This window comes from Piliocolobus tephrosceles, chromosome 9 (genome assembly GCF_002776525.5).
Source record: "Piliocolobus tephrosceles isolate RC106 chromosome 9, ASM277652v3, whole genome shotgun sequence".
Lineage (NCBI taxonomy): Eukaryota > Metazoa > Chordata > Mammalia > Primates > Cercopithecidae > Piliocolobus > Piliocolobus tephrosceles.
The window spans coordinates 50570467-50592275 of record NC_045442.1 but is presented as its reverse complement, the minus strand read 5'-3'; the positions used below and the strand labels follow the sequence as shown (position 1 = coordinate 50592275).

Sequence of the window (21809 nt, the reverse complement as noted above, 5' to 3'; positions counted from 1 at the left end):
ACTTCTCAACCTGCTTGTTGGAAAATTAAATAACAGAAAAGAAGTCTTTCCTTAGAGATTACTTGTCTGAAAATTCATGTTGATAAACAGTTCCAGTGCATTAAACCAGTGTGTTACTTCGTTAATGGATAACATGGCACGGGTAATTAACTATGAAGTCCTTAAGGCTTTTCTGTGCTGTGACAATTGCGTTTACCTGTAACAGATTAATGAACATGTCAAATGTTTCTTTCTACCTCCTCTTATTTCAGATCAGCTTTGAGTGAGCTTTGACAGAAGATGTTTCGACAGTTTTATCTCTGGACGTGTTTAGCTTCAGGGATCATCCTGGGCTCTCTCGTTGAAATCTGCTTGGGCCAGTATGATGATGGTAAGGTTGCTTTTAGCTTCATCTTTAGAGCAAGCCAGGATTTTTGTTATTACATTGAAAACACACCACAGATATGACTAATGCTAATTTGTAGTTTATTATTGAAAGGTTAGTATCTCCGTGTAATAATTAACCTTAACTAAAATAAGCTTAGAAAAGTGAAATCACATGTCCTTTGTTTCTTAGTAAAGATTGCAGTATGGTAGAAGGAATACAGTTTAGTAGAAAATCTAATGGAAGACCTCTGTTTGAATGCTTATACTCGCTAGGTAAATGCTTAATTGCTATAGAAACAAAATTAAACAGTATTTACTAACCCGTGAATATATGCAAACAAAGGTCTCAAACAAAGCTAGAAATACAAAAGAATACAAAAGACAACAAAATTTGACCCCCCAAAAGGGTCAGAAGTAGCAGTCATAAGTATTTTTGGTGTTGGCACTTTAACCGGGCGTTGCATTATTTTATCCCCCACTATTGTTTTTTTTTTAGAAAGAATGGAAAAATAAAAAAGATTTGGTATTTGATTTCTTAAGTTTTCCCCTAACAATAAGTCAGTCATTTTGGAAAGATTTATTAATTTTCAGGTTCCTTAGAATCCATTTAATACATTAAATTTGCTTGCAATGGCCCAATTGTGCCTGTCTTAGATATTTCAATATTGGCAGAATCTGTCTTAGAATACCCTATAATGAGAGTTAGGATATATATATATATATAATGTATTAAATTTGGTAGAAGAAAAAAAAATGGAAAATGTTTCCTCCCTAGAAATTTTCTATTCAAGAAAATTGAGTTTTACTTCTTTCCTGTCTTTCTTTTCTTTTAACCTTTCATTGTTGTTATTCAAGATTTGTTTGGCATTCGTGGTGCACAGACAAGCAAACTGGTTGCTCTTAATGGCAGCAAAGGATGTGAATTTATTTTGTGCTTTGCTTGGCTGAACTGATTGATCAGAAGATAGATGAATTAGTTTGGCTTTTTCCCAAACAATGTTCAAGTTGTGCATATATTAAGACATTCTCAGTCTTCAATAATGTGAGAGATAAACTTCTTTGGGGCTTTGCAGAATAATTCACAATAGTATTCCCTTTCATATAATTGGCAACATAATCTTTTGAACACTGCTGCTAGTTAGCACAGTGTTTACTTCAAGTGCATCTGAATTTAACTTGACATCTCTGGCATTTATGGAGATTGTGAATCTGCAGCCTAAAAATGAATTTCAAAAGCAGTATATATAAATAACTGCTATTTTGAAGGAAAACACATTGAAATGAAAAAGAGTTGTGACTCTATAGTTAAAGAACACATTTTAAATTGTGCCAGAGGAGTAGATTGCAAATCAATGTATTGGTATTACATTATATAATAAGGCATTCTATTTTCATTCTTATTCAGTGTTCACACTGAGCAGGAAAATATTTACTATCTGTCTGTCTTCACATTAGACATCTACAAACCATGCACTTTTTAGTAATGTAATTTTAGTTAACAGAGGAAATTACTTCTGGTTTAACCTGTAATGCTATAAATTGGTTTTCTTCATAAGCTTGTTACAGTTCTTAGTCTTATAAATATATTTGCATTGCCTCTAATATGAGATTATCAGGTCATTATTGGGCATCACATAGTCAACTTTCTGAATCCCAGTGGAATTTCAGACTTGCCAAGTGATACAGCACCGTGGGGCTGACTTTAATACACTATACTTACATAGCTGGAATGCTTTGTAGGGTTTCTCCTCTTGGAAGTGACTCAGTTCTTAGGAATATTGAAGAAATGGGAAGTATGACAGATAAACTTACTTTTTGTATAGTGTTTTATCAGTTTTCTAACTGTGTGTATATTTCACTATTCCTTCCATGCTTGTATCCTCCAATGTGCCCCCAGATATAATGATGCATTCTTTCTTTAGGTCTCCTCCCACTTCTTTCATTCTTTTTGTCTAGACAGAGTCTTGCTCTGTCTCCCAGGCAGGAGGGCAATGGAGCGATCTCAGCTCACTGCAACCTCCAGCTCCCGGGTTCGAGTGATTCTCCTGCCTCAGCCTCCCAAGTAGCTGGGATTACAGGTGCCCACCACCATGCCTGGCTGGCTGGCTATCTATCTATCTATCTATCTATCTATCTATCTATCTATCTATCTATCTATTTATTTATTTATTTGTATTTTTAGTAGAGATGGGGTTTTGCCATGTTGGCCAGACTGGTTTTGAACCCCTGACCTCAGGTGATCCACCCACCTTGGTTTCCCAAAGTGCTGGAATTACAGGCTTGAGCCACCGCACCCAGACTCCTTTGAATCCTTTATCCCTTTCAAACCTCCCTTGATTAGAGACTCTTTGACATTAGTGTTATTGAATCATTCAGTTATGTATGACTAAAAATGATTTTTATAATTCCTTTCTTTTAATCCATATAAAATCATGAGCCTGTGCCATGCAGGGCTGAAATCAGGACTAGGCAAATCATGGCTAACACAAACTAGCACTAAACTGGAATATGTGACATGAATAACTTGAATAAATATTTTTATCCAAATTTTTGGGTTTGCAGGTACATGGTTAGGTTCAAAGAAAGCAGTGCTGATGGCAGTAAACAGAATAGAGACATGCAAGAAAAGGCCCAAAGGAAAATAAAACTTGTTATAGCTAATCTACTGGTTAGATTAGCCTATTATGATTTTACATATGTAGTTACATAAATAGGAGTTTCAGAGAAAAGTGAAGGAAAATATGTTTAAGCTATCCTTAGTATATCCATATTGAAGAATAATACACTTCTGGATTTTAAATTAAGAATAATTTATTCTGCTTTTCTGTGTATTTTTTAATTAAACATAAAGGGGTGGGAAGAAAAAAATGGATTGTTGTTTTAATAAACGCTTCATCCTAAAAATGAATATTCGATTATTATCCTTTTGTGTGAAATTATTTATAAGGACAGTTATATGATTATTACTTTTAATAATATGTAACAATATTTTTTACTTGAATTGAATCTTTAAAAATTTCTCTTTCAAATTGCTGGGATGATTTTAGAGGAAGCAATAAAATTTGTAGGTGGTCAATTCCATAATGGACATTTCATTGGTTAATGATTGTAGATCTATGCAAGTACTAGTAACATAAATGAGGCTGATAGTATTGTTTTATGTTTAAAAAGTCAGAATGTAGCTGATAGAGCTACTAGAAAATTAAAGTACATAATAGATTTATAGTTTATGGTGTATCATTTTGTTATTTTGCTCTGATAAAAGAGAATTAGGGGTGGCTCACGCCTGTAATCCCAGCACTTTAGGAGGTCAACGGGGGCGGATCACCTGAGGTCTAGAGTTTGAGATCAGCCTGGCCAATATGGTGAAACTTTGTGTCTACTAAAAAAAAAAAAAAAAAAAAAAAAAGCTGGGTATAGTGGCAGGCTCCGGTTATCCCAGCTACTTGGGTGGTTGAGGCAGGAGAATTGCTTGAACCACAGAGGTAGAGGTTGCAGCGAACCGAAACTGTGCCATTGCACTCCAGTCTGGGCAACAAGAATGAAACTCTGACTCAAAAAAAAAAAAAAAAAAAAAAAAAAAAGCATTAGGATTTGTGTTGAGTTTATCTTTTAATGCATTAATGATCCTGAAAATTGTATTTGAATTGGGAAGTGTGCCCTGATCCCAAATTGAGTGTAGGGAACCTAGGAAGCAGTTATTCTTGGAAAGCAGAGGAAGCAGGACCCTGTGCTAAATTGTATGTTATGAGAGATTTAAACAGATACGTAATTCATAGCCATTGTTCGAATATATTTTCCCCAGTTAAATAAACAAACTAAGTTGTGTGCAGCATTTATGTTGTGGTTTATTTAGTTTTGATTTTGAGGATATATATAATAATAAAAAGTCCAAATGGACTGGGATGAAATGGTGTCTCATTTTTGTTGTAACTTGCATTTCTCTAATGATTAGTGATGTTGAATGTTTTTCATATGTTTGTTGGTTACTTCCATTTCCTTTTTTGGGAAATGTCTATGTTCTTTCCTCACTTATTAATGGAGTTATATGTTTTGTTCTTGTTGATTTAAGTTTCTTATAGATTCCAGATACAAATCATTTGTCAGATATATTACTTGCAAATGTTTTCTCCCATACTATAGGTTGTCTGTTTATTCTGATAATTGTTTCTTTTGCTGTGCAGAAACTCTTTGGCTTAATTAAGTCCCATTTGTCTACTTTTGTTTTTGTTGCATTTGTTTTTGAGGTATCATTTATAAATTATTTGCCTAGGCCAATGTCTAAAGAGGTTTTCCTAGGTTTTATTCTATGATCTCTATTGTTTTGGGTCTTAAATTTAATTTTTTTTTAATTCATTGAGTTAATTTTTGCATATGGTGAGAGATAGGAGTGAAGTTTCTTTCTTCTGCATTTAGCTAGCCAGTTTTCCTAGCACCATTTATTGAATAGGGTGACCTTTTCCCAATTTTTAATTTTGTCAGCTTTGTTGAAGAACCGTGGTTATACATGTGTGATTTTATTTTCTGGTTTCCCTATTGTGTCCATAGATCTATGTGTCTATTTTTATCCCAATGCCATGCTGTTTTTTTTTTTTTTTTTGCTTTTTATTGTAGCCTTACAGTATAAAGTCAGGTAGTATGATGCCCCCAAATTTATCTTTCTGCTTAGGATTGCTTTGGCTATTCAGGCTCTTTTTTTGGTTCCATATGTATTTTAGAATTTTTTTTATAATTTTATGGATAATAAATTTGGTACTATGATAGAAATTATATTGACTATGTAGCTCGCTTTGGACAGTACAGTCCTTTTAATGATATTGATTATTCCACACAATGATCATGGATATTTTTCCACTTGTTTCCGTCATGTAGTGTTTCTTTCAGCAGTGTTTTATAGTTCTTGTTGTGTACATATTTTACCTCATTGGTCTCCTTTGTTAAATATATTTCTATATATTTTCTTTTTTGTGTGGATTGTAAATGAAATTGAGATTTTTATTTGGTTCTCAGTTTGAGTGTTGTTGATCTATAGAAATGAAACTGATTTTCAAGCATTTATTTTGCATCCTGAAACCTCATGAAGTAGTTTATCAGGTAAAAGAATATTTTGGAGAAAATATCAAGGTTGTTTAGGTGTAAGATTGTCATTAGCAAACACAGATAATTTGACTCCCTCTTTTTCAATATGGAAGACATTTATTTATTTCCCTTGCCTGATTGCTAAGAGTGGCCATCCTTGTCTTGTAACGTTCCCATTCAGTATGATGTTGGCTGTGGGTTTGTCATGGATGGCTCTTATTATTTTGCAGTATGTTTTTTCAGTGCCTAGTTTGTTGAGGGTTTTTATCATAAAGGCAAATTGGATTTTATTGACTGTATTTTCTGCATGTATTGAGATGATCATATGGCTATTGTTTTTAAAATTGTTCATGTGGAGAACCACATTTATTGATTTGCATATGTTTAACCATTTGTGCATCCCTGGAATAAAATCCACTTAGCTGTGACAAGTTATCTTTCTGATACACTGCTGGATTTGGTTCACTAGTATTTTGTTGCTTATCTTTGTGTCTATTCATCAGGGATATTGGTCTGTAGTTTCCTTTGTGTGTATGTGTTCAATGCTAGGTTTTGGTATTAGGATGATACTGGTTTCATATAATGAGTTAGAGAGGAGTCATTCCTCCTCAGTTTTTTTAGTTTATACAAGGTGGGTGCTAGCTCTTTGTATGTCTGGTAAAGTCTGACTGTAAATCTATTTGGTCCTGGCTTTTTTTGGAAAATTGATTTTTTATTACTAATTCAATTTCATAACTCATTTTATGTCTCTTCAGGATTTCAATTTCCCCCGGTTCAATCTTGGAAGGTTATATGTTTCCAGGAATATATTCATTTCTTCTAGGTTTTCTGGTTTTTGATCATAGAAGTGTTCATAGTTTACCAGGATTACTCTCTAAGAATCTACATAGACTACTCTGAATATATTTTGTATTTCGATGGTATCGGTTGTAACGATATCAGTTGTAATGCCACATTTTTATCATTCCTGATTGTGCTTATTAGAATCTTCTCTTTTTTTCCTTGGTTAACTTGAATAGCAGTCTTATCAATTTTATTTATCCTTTCAAAGAAACAACTTTTCCTTTGTTAATATCTCATTTGGTTTTTACAGTCTCAATTTCATTTAGTACTGCTCTGATTTTTGTTATTTCTTCTGCTAGCTTTACATTTGGTTTGTTCTTATGTTTCTAGTTCCTTAATGTGTGATATTAGATTATTAATTTAAGATATTTTAATCGTTTTTATATAGGTATTTAGTGCTTTAAACTTTCCTCTTAACACTGCTTTCATTGTATCCATTGTATCCCAGAGGTTTTGGTGAGTTGTATTTCTATATTTCTATTTTTATTTATTTCAACTTTTCTTATTTCTGCCTTAATTTTCTTATTTAGCCTAAAATCATTCAGTACCAAGTTGTTCAGATTCCATGGACTTGTGTGGTTTTGAGAGTTTCTCCTGACATGTGTTTTTTTTTTTTTTTTTTTTTTTTGTTGAGATAGTGTCTTACTCTATTATCCATACTGAAGTGCGGTGGTGCTCTCTCGGCTCACTGCAACCTCCACCTTCCAGACTCAAGCGATTTTCCGGCTTCAGTCTCCTGAGTAGTTGGAATTACAGGTGTGCACCACTAACATCCAGCTAATTTTTGTATTTTTAATAGAGGTGGGGGTTTACCATGTTGGCCTTGCAGGTCTTGAACTCCTGACCTCAAATGATCTATCCACCTCAGCCTCCCAAACTGCTAGGATTACCAGTATGGGCCACTGTACCCAGCCAATATATATTTCTAACATTATTTCCTCTGTCATATGAGAAGATGATTGACATAATTTAGATTTTTTGAAATTATTGAGACTTGCCTTAAATCCAAGTATTTTGTTAATTTTAGAGAACGTTCCATGCACAGATATGAAAAATGTACACTCTGCGGTTGTTGCATGGTATGTTCTGTAGATGTCTATTACATCCATTTGATCAAGAGTTCAATTTAAGTCTGGAGTTACTTTGTTAGTTTTCTTTTGCCCTGATAATCTATATGGTGCTGTCACCAGACAGATTATATAATTAATAGTTGTTAAATACTTCAGCTATTATTGTATGACCTTCTTATCTCCTTTCTTAGATCTAGTTGTTTTTATTAATCTGGGTGCTGTGGTGTTGGGTGTATATGTTTAGGATGGTTAAATCTTGTTGAATTGAACCCTTTATCATTATATAGTATCCTTCTTTGTCTTTTTTTTTTTTTTTTTTACCTTTCTTGATTTACTATCTGTTTCATCTGATACAAGAATAGCAACCCCCGATCTTTGTTGTTTTCTATTTGTGTAGCACATCATTGTCCACCCTTTACTTTGGGGCTGTGGATATCATCACACAGTAGGTCAGTCTTTTGAAGGCAGCAGATTGTTAGGTCTTGCTTTTTCATCCAATTTGCAAATGCATATCTTTTATGTGGAATATTTAGGCCATTTACATTCAAGATTAATATTGACATGTGAGGTTTTGTTCCTGTCATATTGTTGTTAGCTAGTCACTTTGTATATTCAATTGTGTAATTGCTTATTGGGATCTGTGAACTTTGTACTTATATGTGCTTTCTTGGTAACAAGTATTGTCCTTTCATTTGCATGTTTAGAAGTCCTTTAAGGATTTCTTGAAGGACCAGTCTATGCGTGAACATTTCGCTTACCATTTGCTTGTCTAGGAAAGACTTTTTTTCTGCTTTGTTTATGAAGCTAAGGTTAGTAGGATATAAAAGTTTTGGCTGCCATTATATATATATATTTTAGAAGGCTCAAAATAGACCTCTACTCTCTTCTGGTTTCTAAGGCTGCTGCTGAGAAGTCCACTGTGAGTCTGATGGGACTATATTTTGTATATAATTTGATACTTACTGCATAAGATTTTTTTCTTTAGCATTGACTTTGGATAGTCTAATAAATTTATGCCTTAGTAATGTTCATCTGTATAATATGTTACAGATATTCTCTAAATTGTTTATATCTGGATGTCCTCCTCTCTGACAAGAAGAGGAAAATTTCCCTCAATTATTTCCTCAATTATATTTTTCATGTTTCTTTCCTTTTCTTCTTCCTGAAGAATTCCTCTAAGTATAGATTTGGTTGCTTTCCATAATCCAATATTTCTTGAAGGATTTATTCATTTAAAAAAATTTGTTTAAATATTTGTCTGACAGGGTTAATTAAAAAAAAAACAGTCTTGTGAATGGTCTAGTGTATTGTTAAAGCTTTCAACTATGTTTTGAAATTCTTTTAGTTACTTTTTCAATTCATAAATTTCTATTTTTTAATACAGCTATTTTGCCTTTTATAACCTTCATCATTTTTCTGATTGAGATTCTTTGCACTCCATACTTTGAATTCTTTATCTGTCATTTTAGAATTTTCATTTTGATTATAATCTATTGTTAGAGTGCCAGTGTAACCCTTTAGAGATGTCAAAACACTCTACCTTTTTATACTGCTAGAGTTCATGCACTGATTCTTCCTCATCTAAAGGAGATATCACTTCTTATTTTCGAATTTTATATCATTTAGGTAAAGCTTTAAATTTATTTTATATTTTTATTTTTATTTTTATTTTTCCTTTAGGGAATGACTGAGGTTTATGTTATGATGTATATGATATGCTTTGTTTTGAGGTGCTTTCAGTGTGCCAAAGTTCTGTATGGGTTCTGTGATTGTGGATAATTTTTGTATGGTGACTTTCTTAAATGTTGCCTGTTGTTGTGATGTGTTAGATGTGTCAGCTGACACTATCTCCTGTGAGGCTGAGAGTACAGAGGTCTCAGGAAGCTTATCTTATTCAGTAGCCCTATGCCTTTCTGAGAACAGGTATTCCATTTGGTGGTGCAATTTATTTTCCAGTCCAGTGATGTCACTTACGCATAAGAGCCTGCTCATTCTCTGATAGCTCAGTAATGACTAGAGGCACCCACCCTAGCAGGTGTAGCTGGTGGAGATCTTGTTGGGCTGTGGCGATGTTTCAATGGAAGGGGGTTGGAGGCCTATACCGGGTCCTCATCCTAGGCAGGCAGGAATGTGATCTGCTTCCCCACCATGCCCCTGCTGCATTTTGCTCATGACCTTCAGTTTAAATATACATTGTTCTTTGACTCCTGGCTATAGTGCAGCTGGAGACCATGTGTATGCACCTCCGGCAGCTACGAACAGAATGAACTCAGGGCAAATCCTCTTCCCCAAGTTCATGACAGACAACTTTGTAGCTTGTCTGCCTTCAGTTACTGGGACACTATTTCTTTGTATAGAAGGGGAGAGATAGGTCTCACCCTTCATGAAAGCCTCTGTGGCAAGGGCTCACTTTAATGGAGGTGTAGCTGTTGTGAAAAACCCTGGAAAAATGTACTCCAATTTCACAAGGGATGGCCCTTATCTGGTGGATTCTCTGCTGTGTCTGCAAGAGTAGACGGGAGGAGCAGAAGATAACTACCTCTCCATATCCATTCCTGGCTGTCAGTGCCGCTCCCTTCAGTGATCTCTGTCACACTGCATTTCCTTTCTCCCAAGGCAGGCTTTGGAGGGCTGTGAACCCCCATTCCCTATGGGTAGGCCACATCGGGGGTTACATTACCAGGGATCCACAGTTCCTCAGGGACTCTCTGTTTCCCTTTGATTGTTGATGTCAGAGCAGGTTATGGGGTATTTTTGCAGGGGATCTTGTGATGTGGTAGCTCAGTGACTGAGGTTCTACAGGCACAGTAGTGGCCCACTATGTGTACACAATTGTACAGAACTTAACATCTCAGTTCAGGCCTGAGAAGAGTGTGGGCATCCCTGTGTGAGCTAACAACATGGATTTCTGTCTTTGGAAATTTTCCAAATTGCCATGGATAGCATTGCCCAGGATTGTGAGGGTAGAAGGACTCTCTAATAATTTGATGGTCAGCAGGTTGTTGCCAGGGTGAGGGGAACAGAGAAGCATCCCCACCTATACTTTTATTGGGTCTCTTAAGTTCCTTGGGGGTCAAGCTCTGTCAGACTCTTCCTTCCTCTTTCTTTTTCTGTACCCCAGCTTCTTCCTGTGGGTTCTCTGACAGGTCCTGACTGTCATCTGACTGTTTTCCATTCTGATCATTACCATTAACCTGTAACTTTGATCTTTCTGAGAACTAGCATCCAATGTCAGTCAACCATCTTGGAAAAACAAAGAAATAAACAAAAGCCTTGACTACTTTTATTCTGAGAGGCTAAATTCAAGTTTTAACAGTAACTACTTTGTTTTTCTTAGATGGTGAAATCCTGAGACTTTGTCTTTTTTATTGAAAGCTTTGTAAGCTATTACATATATATGTACAGTTTCTAGATTACATAGCATATATGCCATTTAGAAAGGGATGGCAAGAAATACCATTGTTACTTTCAATGTTAACTCCAATATTATATTTTTTTCTAAACAATCTCAATGTTATTTTCATATGAAATCTCAGCGGTGTCTTTTCATTAGGTTGTACCAAGACTCGCATTTCGTGTTTTCATGTTTTTCTGAAGGTGAGTAATCTTGTGGATCCTTGTGTCTCCAAAATGGATTTGGTTGTAGGATAACAGTTTGACAGCATATATCTTTTCTTGCTTTATAACAATTTTCTGGTAATCAGGTTCAGAAATATAAACTCTGTGACTTCTCTAAGTTCTGACCTTGTGCCTTGAAGGATTACTTCAATAGCTTCTCTGTATTCCAGTAATAGACTCTGTTAAAACCATGTATCCTGGAAAGCAACAGAACTAAAAGAGAGAGAAGAAAAAAGGTACTGATAAATAGAAGCCCATTTCATTGTACTTAGAAGATTCTTTCTGCTAAAACACACACACACACACACACACACACCCCTCACCACACCCATGCCCCACCAAACCCATACCCCTTACCCAAGGATGTTATTTCTGAGGTAACTTAGAATATACCAGTATTGGTGCTCAGATGTTCTTATTTGTCCTGCTGAGACAGGGAAAAGAACTAAAAGGTCTAATTCAGAGTCTAGGCAATGCATATAAAATCAATAATACCTGGTAAGGTGGATGCTTGTCTTTGTGGTTCTAATAATCTGAAAATTTTATAATGATTGAAAAATGCCCACATTGTAATTATATGAAAAAGCAGAACTCATTTTAAATGTTCCTTATAAAAATTGAAGTTGAGCAAAAATGTAATTATAGACTTGCTTGGCTCTGAGTCATCAATGACTTATACAATCCATAATAGAGTTTTTTGTTGTTGTTGTTGGATGTTCTGTCACATCTTTGTATCTGTTGCCACCACTTCTTCACCAATTCCCTTAAGCTCTGCAATTTGGTTTTTCTTGTAACTATACTGAAAGTGCACTCTCTATAGCTTCCAGTAACTACTTCCTTAGACAAGTACTATAATTTTGTAGCATTTCAGCAAACAGCATTATTGATTTACCTTTCCTGCAACTTTCTTTTTCTCAGAGGTTCTTTGTACTGACCTTTTCTGAGTGTCTCCCTATCAGGCTTCTACTCCATCTTCTGGTGAATACACTACTTTTTACTTTTGTCTGATTTTGAAATTGTCCCACTCTCATTTATTTTCCTATAAGGGGCTATCTCCTATTATAAACACATTTGGATATATTCTGAACGATGAAATAACATCATCTCCTTTGCAACTGTTTACTTTTTCTAACTTCCCATTTTTTAACTGGCTATCCACTGGATGTGGTTGGTGGTTACCAGAACCTGGTGGGTAGAGTGAGCAATGAAATGAGAAAGAAGAGATCTTGATCAAAGGTTATAACATTTCAGTTAGAGGGGGAATAAGCTTCAGTGATCTATTGCACACAATGGTGACAATAATAATATTGCATTGTGTGTTTCAAAAGTACTAAAATAATAGATTCTGAATGTTTTCATCCTAAAGTGACAAGTTTAGGAGTTGATAAATTTGTGCATTAGCATATTTAATCATTTCACAAGGTAAACATGTATCAAAACATCACATTGTACCACAAAATATGTAATGTGCACAATTATTTGCCAATTAAAAATTTAATTAACTATTAACTGATAAAACATTTTGGAGAAGAGATGATCAGAAAATGTCTGCAGGAAGAATTTTGAGTTTTCACGTAAGGAACTTGAGAAGCATATGGAAATTTCAGGAAAAAAGTTGAAGAAGACTGAGTTGGTGCTTTTAAGATGTGTATAGCTATCTGTTTGCAGCAATGACGATCATACATGCTGTGATATGAACCCAATCACACAAGGTTAGGTATTAAAGAATCCAAAGGTAACAAAACAGCGTGTACTGGATGGTTTTGATCCTGATCCAGTTTTCTAAAAGTATACAATAGCAGAAATCATTACCTTAGGTTTACAATATCCTCAGCAGCCTCTACCAGATCCTAATATACCTACTCCAAACTTTGAGAAGCAGTAGAGTGTAGTGGTTAAAAATACACAACTTTGGTTTGGACTGCCTAGATCTGAATCCTGGCTCCAAATCTCTGTAGCTCTGTGGCTAGTAAATTACGCAATATCTCTTTGCTTACATTTCCATGTCGATAACACATGGCTAGTAGGAATATTTACATTATAGGAATATCATGAATGTTCAATTATTTAATGTAAGGGGCTTAGATAAATAATGGTCACATGGATACTCTGTTAGCTGTTTTCATCATCATTGTCATGAAAGGTAACAGTGTTAGATGAATGAGCTCTTCTACTTAACCGATATGTTATCAGAGTCAAGCTACTTGATCTAAGTCATCTGTTCTTGTTTATAAAATGAGGGAAATGATACTACCTATCTCATAGTGGTATCATGAGTTCAAATAAGACAAAGCATACAATACATATGTATCATTTTCTGGTACATCAGACATTAATAAAATTATAAGAAAAATATATAAAATGTGTTTTGTTTGTATTCCTAATAAAACAAGATTTTTGTTAGGAGGTGGCAGAGATTAGGCAGATTGTCATTTTCCTATCATGGGATTGAAACGTTTATTGGTAATAGAGATAAAAGCTTTCCTTTTGCTAGGAATGCCATAATTAAATACCACAGACTAGATGGCTTAAACAACAGAAATTTAAGCACTTCTGGAGACTGGAATTATCCAAGATCAAGGTACTAGTTGAGCTCATTGCCTCACAGTCCTCACTCCTTGACTTTCAGATATCTACCCTGCCTCTTCATATTGTTGCCCTTCTGTACAGGCACACCCATGATGTCTCTCCTTGTGTCGTAGTATCTTCTTATAGTTTTCACCTTAAGAACCTCATTTTAATTTAATTACCTCTTCAAAAGCCCTATATCCAAATATGGTTATGTTCTGAGTTACTAGGGGATAGAGGTTCAATATATGAATTTGGGGGAAACACAATCTAGCCCATAACACTGAAATAGAGATAGATTCCAGTTCGGTATGCCTGTGCGTCTTAGTTCTTTGATACTGCAGGGTCTTAGGCATATAGCTTTTATCAGATCCCACCTGCTGTGGAGGACAGAGCTATTCCAGTTGTCCTTGCCCTAATTCAGTTGCCTTAGTCACTGAGCAATGCAGAGGTCTCAGATGCAAGCCTCTGTGACTCCACCTGAGTCCCAGGATTGGAGCTAAGAATGGACACAGAAGATAAGGCAAAGCAGCAACTGAAAATCTCAAAGAAGGAGGGAAAGAAAGGTCCCGAAAGTAGCAGGTGTGAATAGAAGATAAAATGTGACCAGATAATTCCTTCAAAGCAGAATGACTGATGAGATCAATGGGGCAGTACAAGGGAATATGTCATTTTCTGTCTACATTTACTCCCTTTTCCTAGGACAGCTTAGTCCTAGATTATTCAATGAAAATTGCAATTTGACATTAAATTCCTTGCACATAAGAACTAGGAAGGTAGGTGTGGTTTTGTTGTCATTGAAATCTTGTAGCTTAGTTCATATTTGTTGTTTCATATGTATTTGTGAAGTAAATAAATAAATAATTTTAGACCTTTGTCACATTGTATTTGTAGGAAACAGTTATATTTTGCAAATATTCAGTTTGTTCTGATGAGTCATTTAAATATTCATCTATTAGGCAGGACTGCATAACTGTCCCTGGGCAGTGAAATATAAGCAAGTATGACATATTTTTGTTGGACTGATGCAACAAAAGTCTACGTGAAATTCTTCATTTTCTCTCTCCTCTGTCAAAACACCTTAGGAAGATGTGAATGACAGATGGTTCAGCTATACAAGATAATGCCTCAGTCTGCCCTTATCTTTGAGTGACTAGGTGGAGTGGATCTCTCCTTCCCTTGCTTTCACCTACCCATAATAGATATGCACCATGAAAGTGAGATAATACATTCCCCCACGGATGTAAGGGCCAGTTTGCTGACTGCGGCTTTGCTTACTGCAGAAGTTGAAGTGTCTCAGCTTCTCTCTTTCAGCTATTCTTAACAAAATAGTCAAACACTAATCCCTATTTCCTAAAACAGTACTTTTCTCAAGTATCTCCTAACATTTCTTCCACTAACTACTGGATTGTGCCCACATCCTAGCTTTCGGCACTTTGTGATATATTCTTGCTTTGCCTACTCATATTATTTCCCAGAATTTCTCAACATACACCAATTGTTTACTCACATTGTATTGTTTTCCATTATTGGAATATTAAATTTGTATTTCCTTCTCTATATATTGTTTTAAAGTCTTTTTGCTTTTCTTACCGTACCCTCTCTCTTTGCCCTTTTCTTTCTCATACTCCATCTATCCAGAGCTCATTTATAAGCTCAATTTCCTTTGTGGAACTCCAGTTTACAACAATACTCATTCTCTCTCTCTTTCTCCCTCCTTCCTAGAAGTTATTCTTGATTGATTGCTTGTAGGGTTCATTTTTTGCCACTGATTGTATTTAGTGCCTTCTCATATACCATTAAGTAATGCTCCTACTTATTTCATACACATAATTCCTACCTACTTGATATGGTTTGGCTGTGTCCTCACCCAAATATCATCTTGAATTGTAGCTCCCATAATTCCCATGTGCTGTGGGAGGGAACCGTGGGAAATAATTGAATCATGGTGGCTGTTTCACCAATACTGTTCTCATGGTAGTTAATAAGTCTCATGAGATCTGATGGTTTTATAAGGGGAACCCCTTTTGCTTAATACTCATTCTCTCCCTTGTCTGCTGCCATGTAAGACGTCCCTTCCTCTTCCACCATGATTGTGAGGCCTCCCCAGCCATGTGGAACTGTAAGTCCATTAAACCTCTTTCCTCATATTTTACCTAATCTCAGGTATGTCTTTATAGCAGCATGAGAACAGACTAATACACCACTCAACAAATCTCTTGAAATTATGAATCACATCAATGGTCATTTTATGTGTAAGCATCAATCACTAATAATAACCACTAACATTTACTTAGAATTTATTAATTAAGCCATTTATATAGATTATTTTCTTTAATGCTCACAAGTACTCCATAGGGTCCTTGTGATTATAATAATAATTACTAGTATTTCACTATTATTATGCCTAGTTTAGAGATCAGGGAACTATAAAGGAGCAGGGAACTTAAGTTGCTTTCTCTTTGTGGTTCAACTATTCTGTGGGAAATCTGAGAGCAAACCTGCTATCTCAGTTTGAAATGCAATAGCCACATGCTGTCCTGTTATTTTACAATGTCAAAATTTTAACAAAAGTTTATCCTTCCAGATTTTTCTAAAATTCTACTTATTCCTTGATACTAATTTATTTATTGTTCTTCAGTGTTACTATTGATGACACCCAATCAAAATTAATGTCCATCTTTCCTTTATAGCATGTCATGGAATGTTTGTTAAATGTCTCATTTACTTATATTTTCCTCAGCACTTGGTAGAATGACCCAATTCGTGATTAATGAAATAAATAAGCATTGAATAAAAAGTAGATTGAGAGGTAAAATGACTCAGCTAGAAGGGCAAGTTGGTGAACTTTGAGGATAGTAGCTGGAGTTCAAACAACAATTCAAAAATATGTAATGAGAGTTTGATTTATATGACACTGGTCAATTATGTAAGGACAAAATCAGTCCATAAATGTTTAGTAAGGAGAATTACCCACCCCACAGCATACTCATACTTTTTTTGCATCCTGTTAGGAAAACAAGAAATCCAGATATATTATATATATGTATAGACAAAATACTAAGTGCATCTCTAAAAATTTACACACACACACACACACACACACACACGTATATGTGTAATTTATCACATTATTGTGGGTTATTAATAACTGAATCTCTCATATATATGTAATTATAGATAACATATATAGTTCATTGAAAAATTGGAATACTGATGAGAGCTCTTTGGCTTAGATCTAAATAATGTTTAAAAAGAACATTGTTAATACAGTCATCAATATTTTATGTGGCTGTATCCAAGATTTGTCCACACATGATCTTCTGGATTCATAGAATGCAATTCTGTTGATATCTCCCTAGGAAAAATTAGAACATTATAAGCAAATATTAATAATTCTTTATACTTTATGCTGAGTATTTTTGGTATATTTCATATATGTAATTTATTAGAGATCAAATTAGTATTTCACGATTGTGTGTTATTCAGAAAAGTATTTGTAGAAAACTCAAACTCTGAATTCATGCTTTCTTCAGATCTTTCCTCTCTTCCTTGCTCATCTCTGACTATTAGCTGCCTTTCTGGGCATTTGTTTATAATGCTAATGGATCACAATGCAGTGGCCGTTCCTGACATCAGTGGCCCAGTTCATGCTGTTAATGTTCCCTGCTCTTGTAAAATCCTATACTGCCCCAAGGGCTGCCCAGCTAAATTCTCAGTGAAGACTGTTCAGCTAGTTTGCATTTATTAAGTTTCTTCATTGAACAATTGGAATACTGATGAGATCTGTTAAGGCTTAGACTTAGATAATGTTTAAAAAGAACATTGTTAACACAGTCATCAATATTTTATGTGGTTGTATCCAAGATTTGTCCACCCATGATCTGCTGGATTCATGGAATGCAATTCTGATGGTATCTCCCCAGGAAAAAAAAAATATAGCATTATAAATAAATATTAATAATGCTTTATGCTGAGTGTTTTCATTCATTCATTCATTCATTCATTCATTCATTCATTCAAGTATAGCAAGCATTATGTAATACCTGTTATGCTCACATCAGGTTTCTAATAACAGCTAGTGTTTGTGTTATTTGTAAGTGCCAAATACCTTAGAAATACTCTTCTCTATATTTATACTGTATACCTTCATCCACACACATTGTATTTTATAGATAGCACAATTAATATATGTATTATTACATTTAAGTTACACAAAATTACATAGCTTTATACAAAATTGCATAACTTTATTTTTAAGGGGCTACTAGGTGCCCAACCCTGTTCTATCTGTTGTGCATGTGGCAGACCACAAAATAGATGAAAAGTCTCATCTTCGTGAATTTTGTTTTATGTTGGATGGAGATAGATAATAATCCAAAACAATAAGGAAACATAATCAAGTCATGATTGTCTTCAAATGTCACATTTCTGGTGTCCTCCTCTCAAAAACTACATTTATACAGACTGGAGAAAGGCACTGTTGCTGTCCTGTTTAATGAATTCCACAAGTTGCCAGTGATGAATACACATTTCATGTACTGGGTTGGGTGTAGTGTCAGTAGTTCACTGGACAAATTCCTTCTAGTTTTCTTTTTTTTTTTAGAATATATTTTACTTTAGATTATCAGAGGAACCCCATGGAATTAATATGTAATAAATAGAGTTTGACAAAGGTGCCAGTTTGAATTAAAATATTAGAAATTTAAAGAATAATTGAAACTCTTTCCAAACTTTCCTAACCTTGAAAAGGAAACTGAGTTTGGAGAGAGCTCAAGAGAGAATGGAGGAAGAGGAAATATAGTCAGTTTGATGATATGATACCAAGTGTTTTTTTTAAATTTGTTGTGTTTGTTTGTTTTTAAGCAACAGGATAGTGGTAATAGGGAAGAAGGAGTAAAGAACATGACCTATCCCAATTCAGGTCCTAGTAGTGGAAGAATATGACAAAACATTCACCACTAGTGAGAGGGTTACAGAAAAATAGCATTTTCTGGGGTGAGCCAGATTTCTAACAAAGGAAGAACAAATCAATGTTCAATCAAGTATATACTATCTTATTTAATCTATTTAATGATCATCAACATTTCACAAGCTAAATTTTATTATTCCTGTTTTTTTCAGACGTGGAAACAGAAGGTTAAAATTTCAAGCCATCTTGCTTAATTTCACACAAATCCTACATCTAAGAGCCATAAAGATGGCTCAGGCAGCCTGGATCATGCTGCCAAATCCTTTTTTTAAATTTTTACAAGAGGATTTAAGTTGAGGTTCTACCTTTTAAAAATATTTTAAAGCTTTTAACAATACTGTATTTGTTATCTTTAAACCATAATGTTATTCATCATGTGTCTTGAACATTTTATCTTTCATAACTAAATATCTATACATGTTGTTTAGCATATTCTCACTTCTCCCACTCTCCAAGCCCTGGCACCATTCTGTTCTTTCCCCTGGCACCAGTCTATTCTTTGCTCCTGAGACGTTCACTACTTTAGATGCTATGTAGAATTGGTACCATGCAGTGTTTGTTCTCTGTGACTGGCTTATTTTCCTTAGCATAATGTCTTCAAAGTTTACCCATGTTGTCAAATATTGCAGGTTTTTCCTCCCTTTGAGACTCAATAATATTGAACTGTATGTATATACTGCATTCTCTTTATGTATTTATCTGTCAATGAACATTTAGGTTGTCTCCACACTTTGGTTATTGTGAATAGTGCTGTAGTAACATGGTAATGCTAATGTTACTTTAAGATCCTGATTTCAGTTATTTTGCATGAAAACCCAGAAGTAGGATTTATGGATCATATTGTAGTTCTATCTTTAGTTTATTAAAGAACTTGTTTTACAGTTTTCCGTAACAGCTGCACCACATTGCATTCCTATCCCAGGAGTGCCAGTTTCTCCACATCCTTGCCAACACTTGTCTTTTGCTTTTGTTTTGTTTTTTATAATAGTCATCCTAGTAAGAATGAGGTGATATGTCATTTTTGCATTTGTATTAGCATTTCTCTGATGATTAGTGCATTACAATTAAAATAATTTCTGAAAGAAATTAAAGAAAATAAATAAATGGAAAGACATCCTATGTTCACAGATTGGAAGACTCAGTATTGTTAATAATGCCCTACTGATCCAATACAGTCCCTATCATGCTGCCACACTCTTAATCATTGTATTTTACTACCTTAGTAATAAGTGGTATAGGAATCATAAAAGTGCAGTGAGTTGGGTCTCACCCCCTGGAACTTTAGGAGAATGATGGAAGTTGTGATAAAATATTATTATATATCTATTTCTCCAAAATATATTCATTAAATTTACCATATGGCAATTTTGTGCTAAGTTCTGGGGATGAAATTACAATATCCATGGGGCTTGGTTCCAGGACCTACCATAGGTACCAAAATCCATATATACTCAAATCCTGCAATTGGTCCCGTGAAAGTCAGCCTTTCATTTACATGAGTTTTGTATCCTGAATACAGTGCTTTAGATTGAGTCCAGGCTGGACTTGAAAGGATGTTATTTATACTGCAATCCTGGGAATATAGTAATAGTCTGTGCCATCTGCAATAGATTACAAAAAGATTTTAAGAATGAAATAGTTTTGAGGAACTATGATTTAAATCTTATAGATTCATATATACAAAGAAAAGGGAAACAGAGGATTAACATGTGATAAACCTGTGTGTGAATATAAAATAAATTAAGGCATATTAGTTAAGAGCATGAGCTTAGAAATCAGATAAAAGATTTTCAAATCCTGAAAGTATTAATGTGTGATTTTTGATGAGTGGTCTCTAACGCTCTGGTCTCTATCCATAATCAAGGATAATAGTAATTTTCTCATTAGATTACTGTTAGGATTAACTAATGTTATGCAAGAAAATTGTGTAGCATATTTCTGGCATATAAGAAATGATAAATATATGTTATTAGTATGTTATAATATTTTCAATTTAAATTAAAGCATATTTAATGTTTCTTCATCGCTAATCAATATTCCTTACTGTTTTCTTTGTCTAAAAACATTTGCACACACATGCAAATGCACACAAACATGCACAATATATTGGCAACTTCTTTCTTAGAACATTCATAGTCCTTTCTACGTACTTCATTCTGTGTGCTACAGTTCTTCTTACCAATTTCTGCCCATCTTGTCTTTGATTTTCTCTGCTGCATTTTATTAAAGTATCTGGCAAATAATAGGAACTCAGTAACCACTTGGTATCTGTACTTTTAATTTTTTTTTATTTTTTATTTTCTCTACTACAACTTTTTGTCTATTTTCTTAAATTCCTTCTTATAAAAGTTTTTACTATTTTTCATTCATGTGTGGATGTTATTCTATCTCCATTCTTCATTTTCTTTTAGTAGGCTTCATTCAAGTCTCTTCTATTCTCACTTTTCTGTTTACAATTGTTTTTTTTCTCTCTCTCTCTTTCGTTCAGCAGTTGCTAAACTCTTGTCATCTCTCTACCACCCACTAGCTAATTTAAATTCCTGGAAACACAATAATTTTTGCATATTAACTACTTCATTCCTTGGTATAAAGGAAAAGCACACAGACATGCCAACTTACAAATTTTAAAATAGCAAGAAAAGCATCTTCCATTTACTGAAAAATTTTTATCTAGGAGTTTTCTGAGTATCATACCCATATTTGCATGCCCTAGTCACCCTGCCACAACAAAAACAGAAACTGGATAATTTATAAATAACATAATGTATTTCTCACTGTTCTGGAGACTGGAAGTCAAAGATCTAGGCACTTGCAAGTTCATTGGTGAGGACCTGGCCTCTGTTTCAAAGATTGTGCCAGTTGTTGCTGCATCCTTTGGAGAACACGAATGCTGTGTTCTCACATACCAGTAGGGCAAAAGGGCTAGTTAGTTCCCTTCAGCCCTTCTGTAAGGTACAGAGTGCATAGTCCTCATGACCTAATCGCCTCCTAAGGGCCCAACCTCTTAATATTGTTGCATTGATGTTTAAGTTTCAACATAAATTTTGGAGGAGATGCAAATATTGAAACCATAGTTAAATGTTAAAAGATACATTATGAAAAATACTTGCAAAGAAACTTCTTCTGAATCTTCTTTCTAGGCTTATCCCAACATTAGAGAATATTAATAGAATGAACAACTGGCCAATGATGGAATTGCTAAGACAAGTAACTGGAAGCTTAAGCTAAAGTACTTTGAAACAGAAAATGTTTAACCATGTTTGTTTTGTGTGTGTGTGTGTGTGTGTGTGTTT

General features: G+C 34.6%; 1 protein-coding gene across 1 annotated transcript in view; it reads left to right on the top strand.

Moving 5' to 3' along the window:
• Positions 1–279: 279 nt before the first annotated feature.
• PCDH15 (protocadherin related 15) overlaps positions 280–21809 on the top strand; it is a 791018-nt gene continuing 769488 nt past the window's right edge. Inside the window, exon 1 of the mRNA XM_026454840.1 lies at positions 280–370. Within this exon, the coding sequence (XP_026310625.1) occupies positions 280–370 (91 nt within the window). The remainder of the gene's footprint in view (positions 371–21809) is intronic.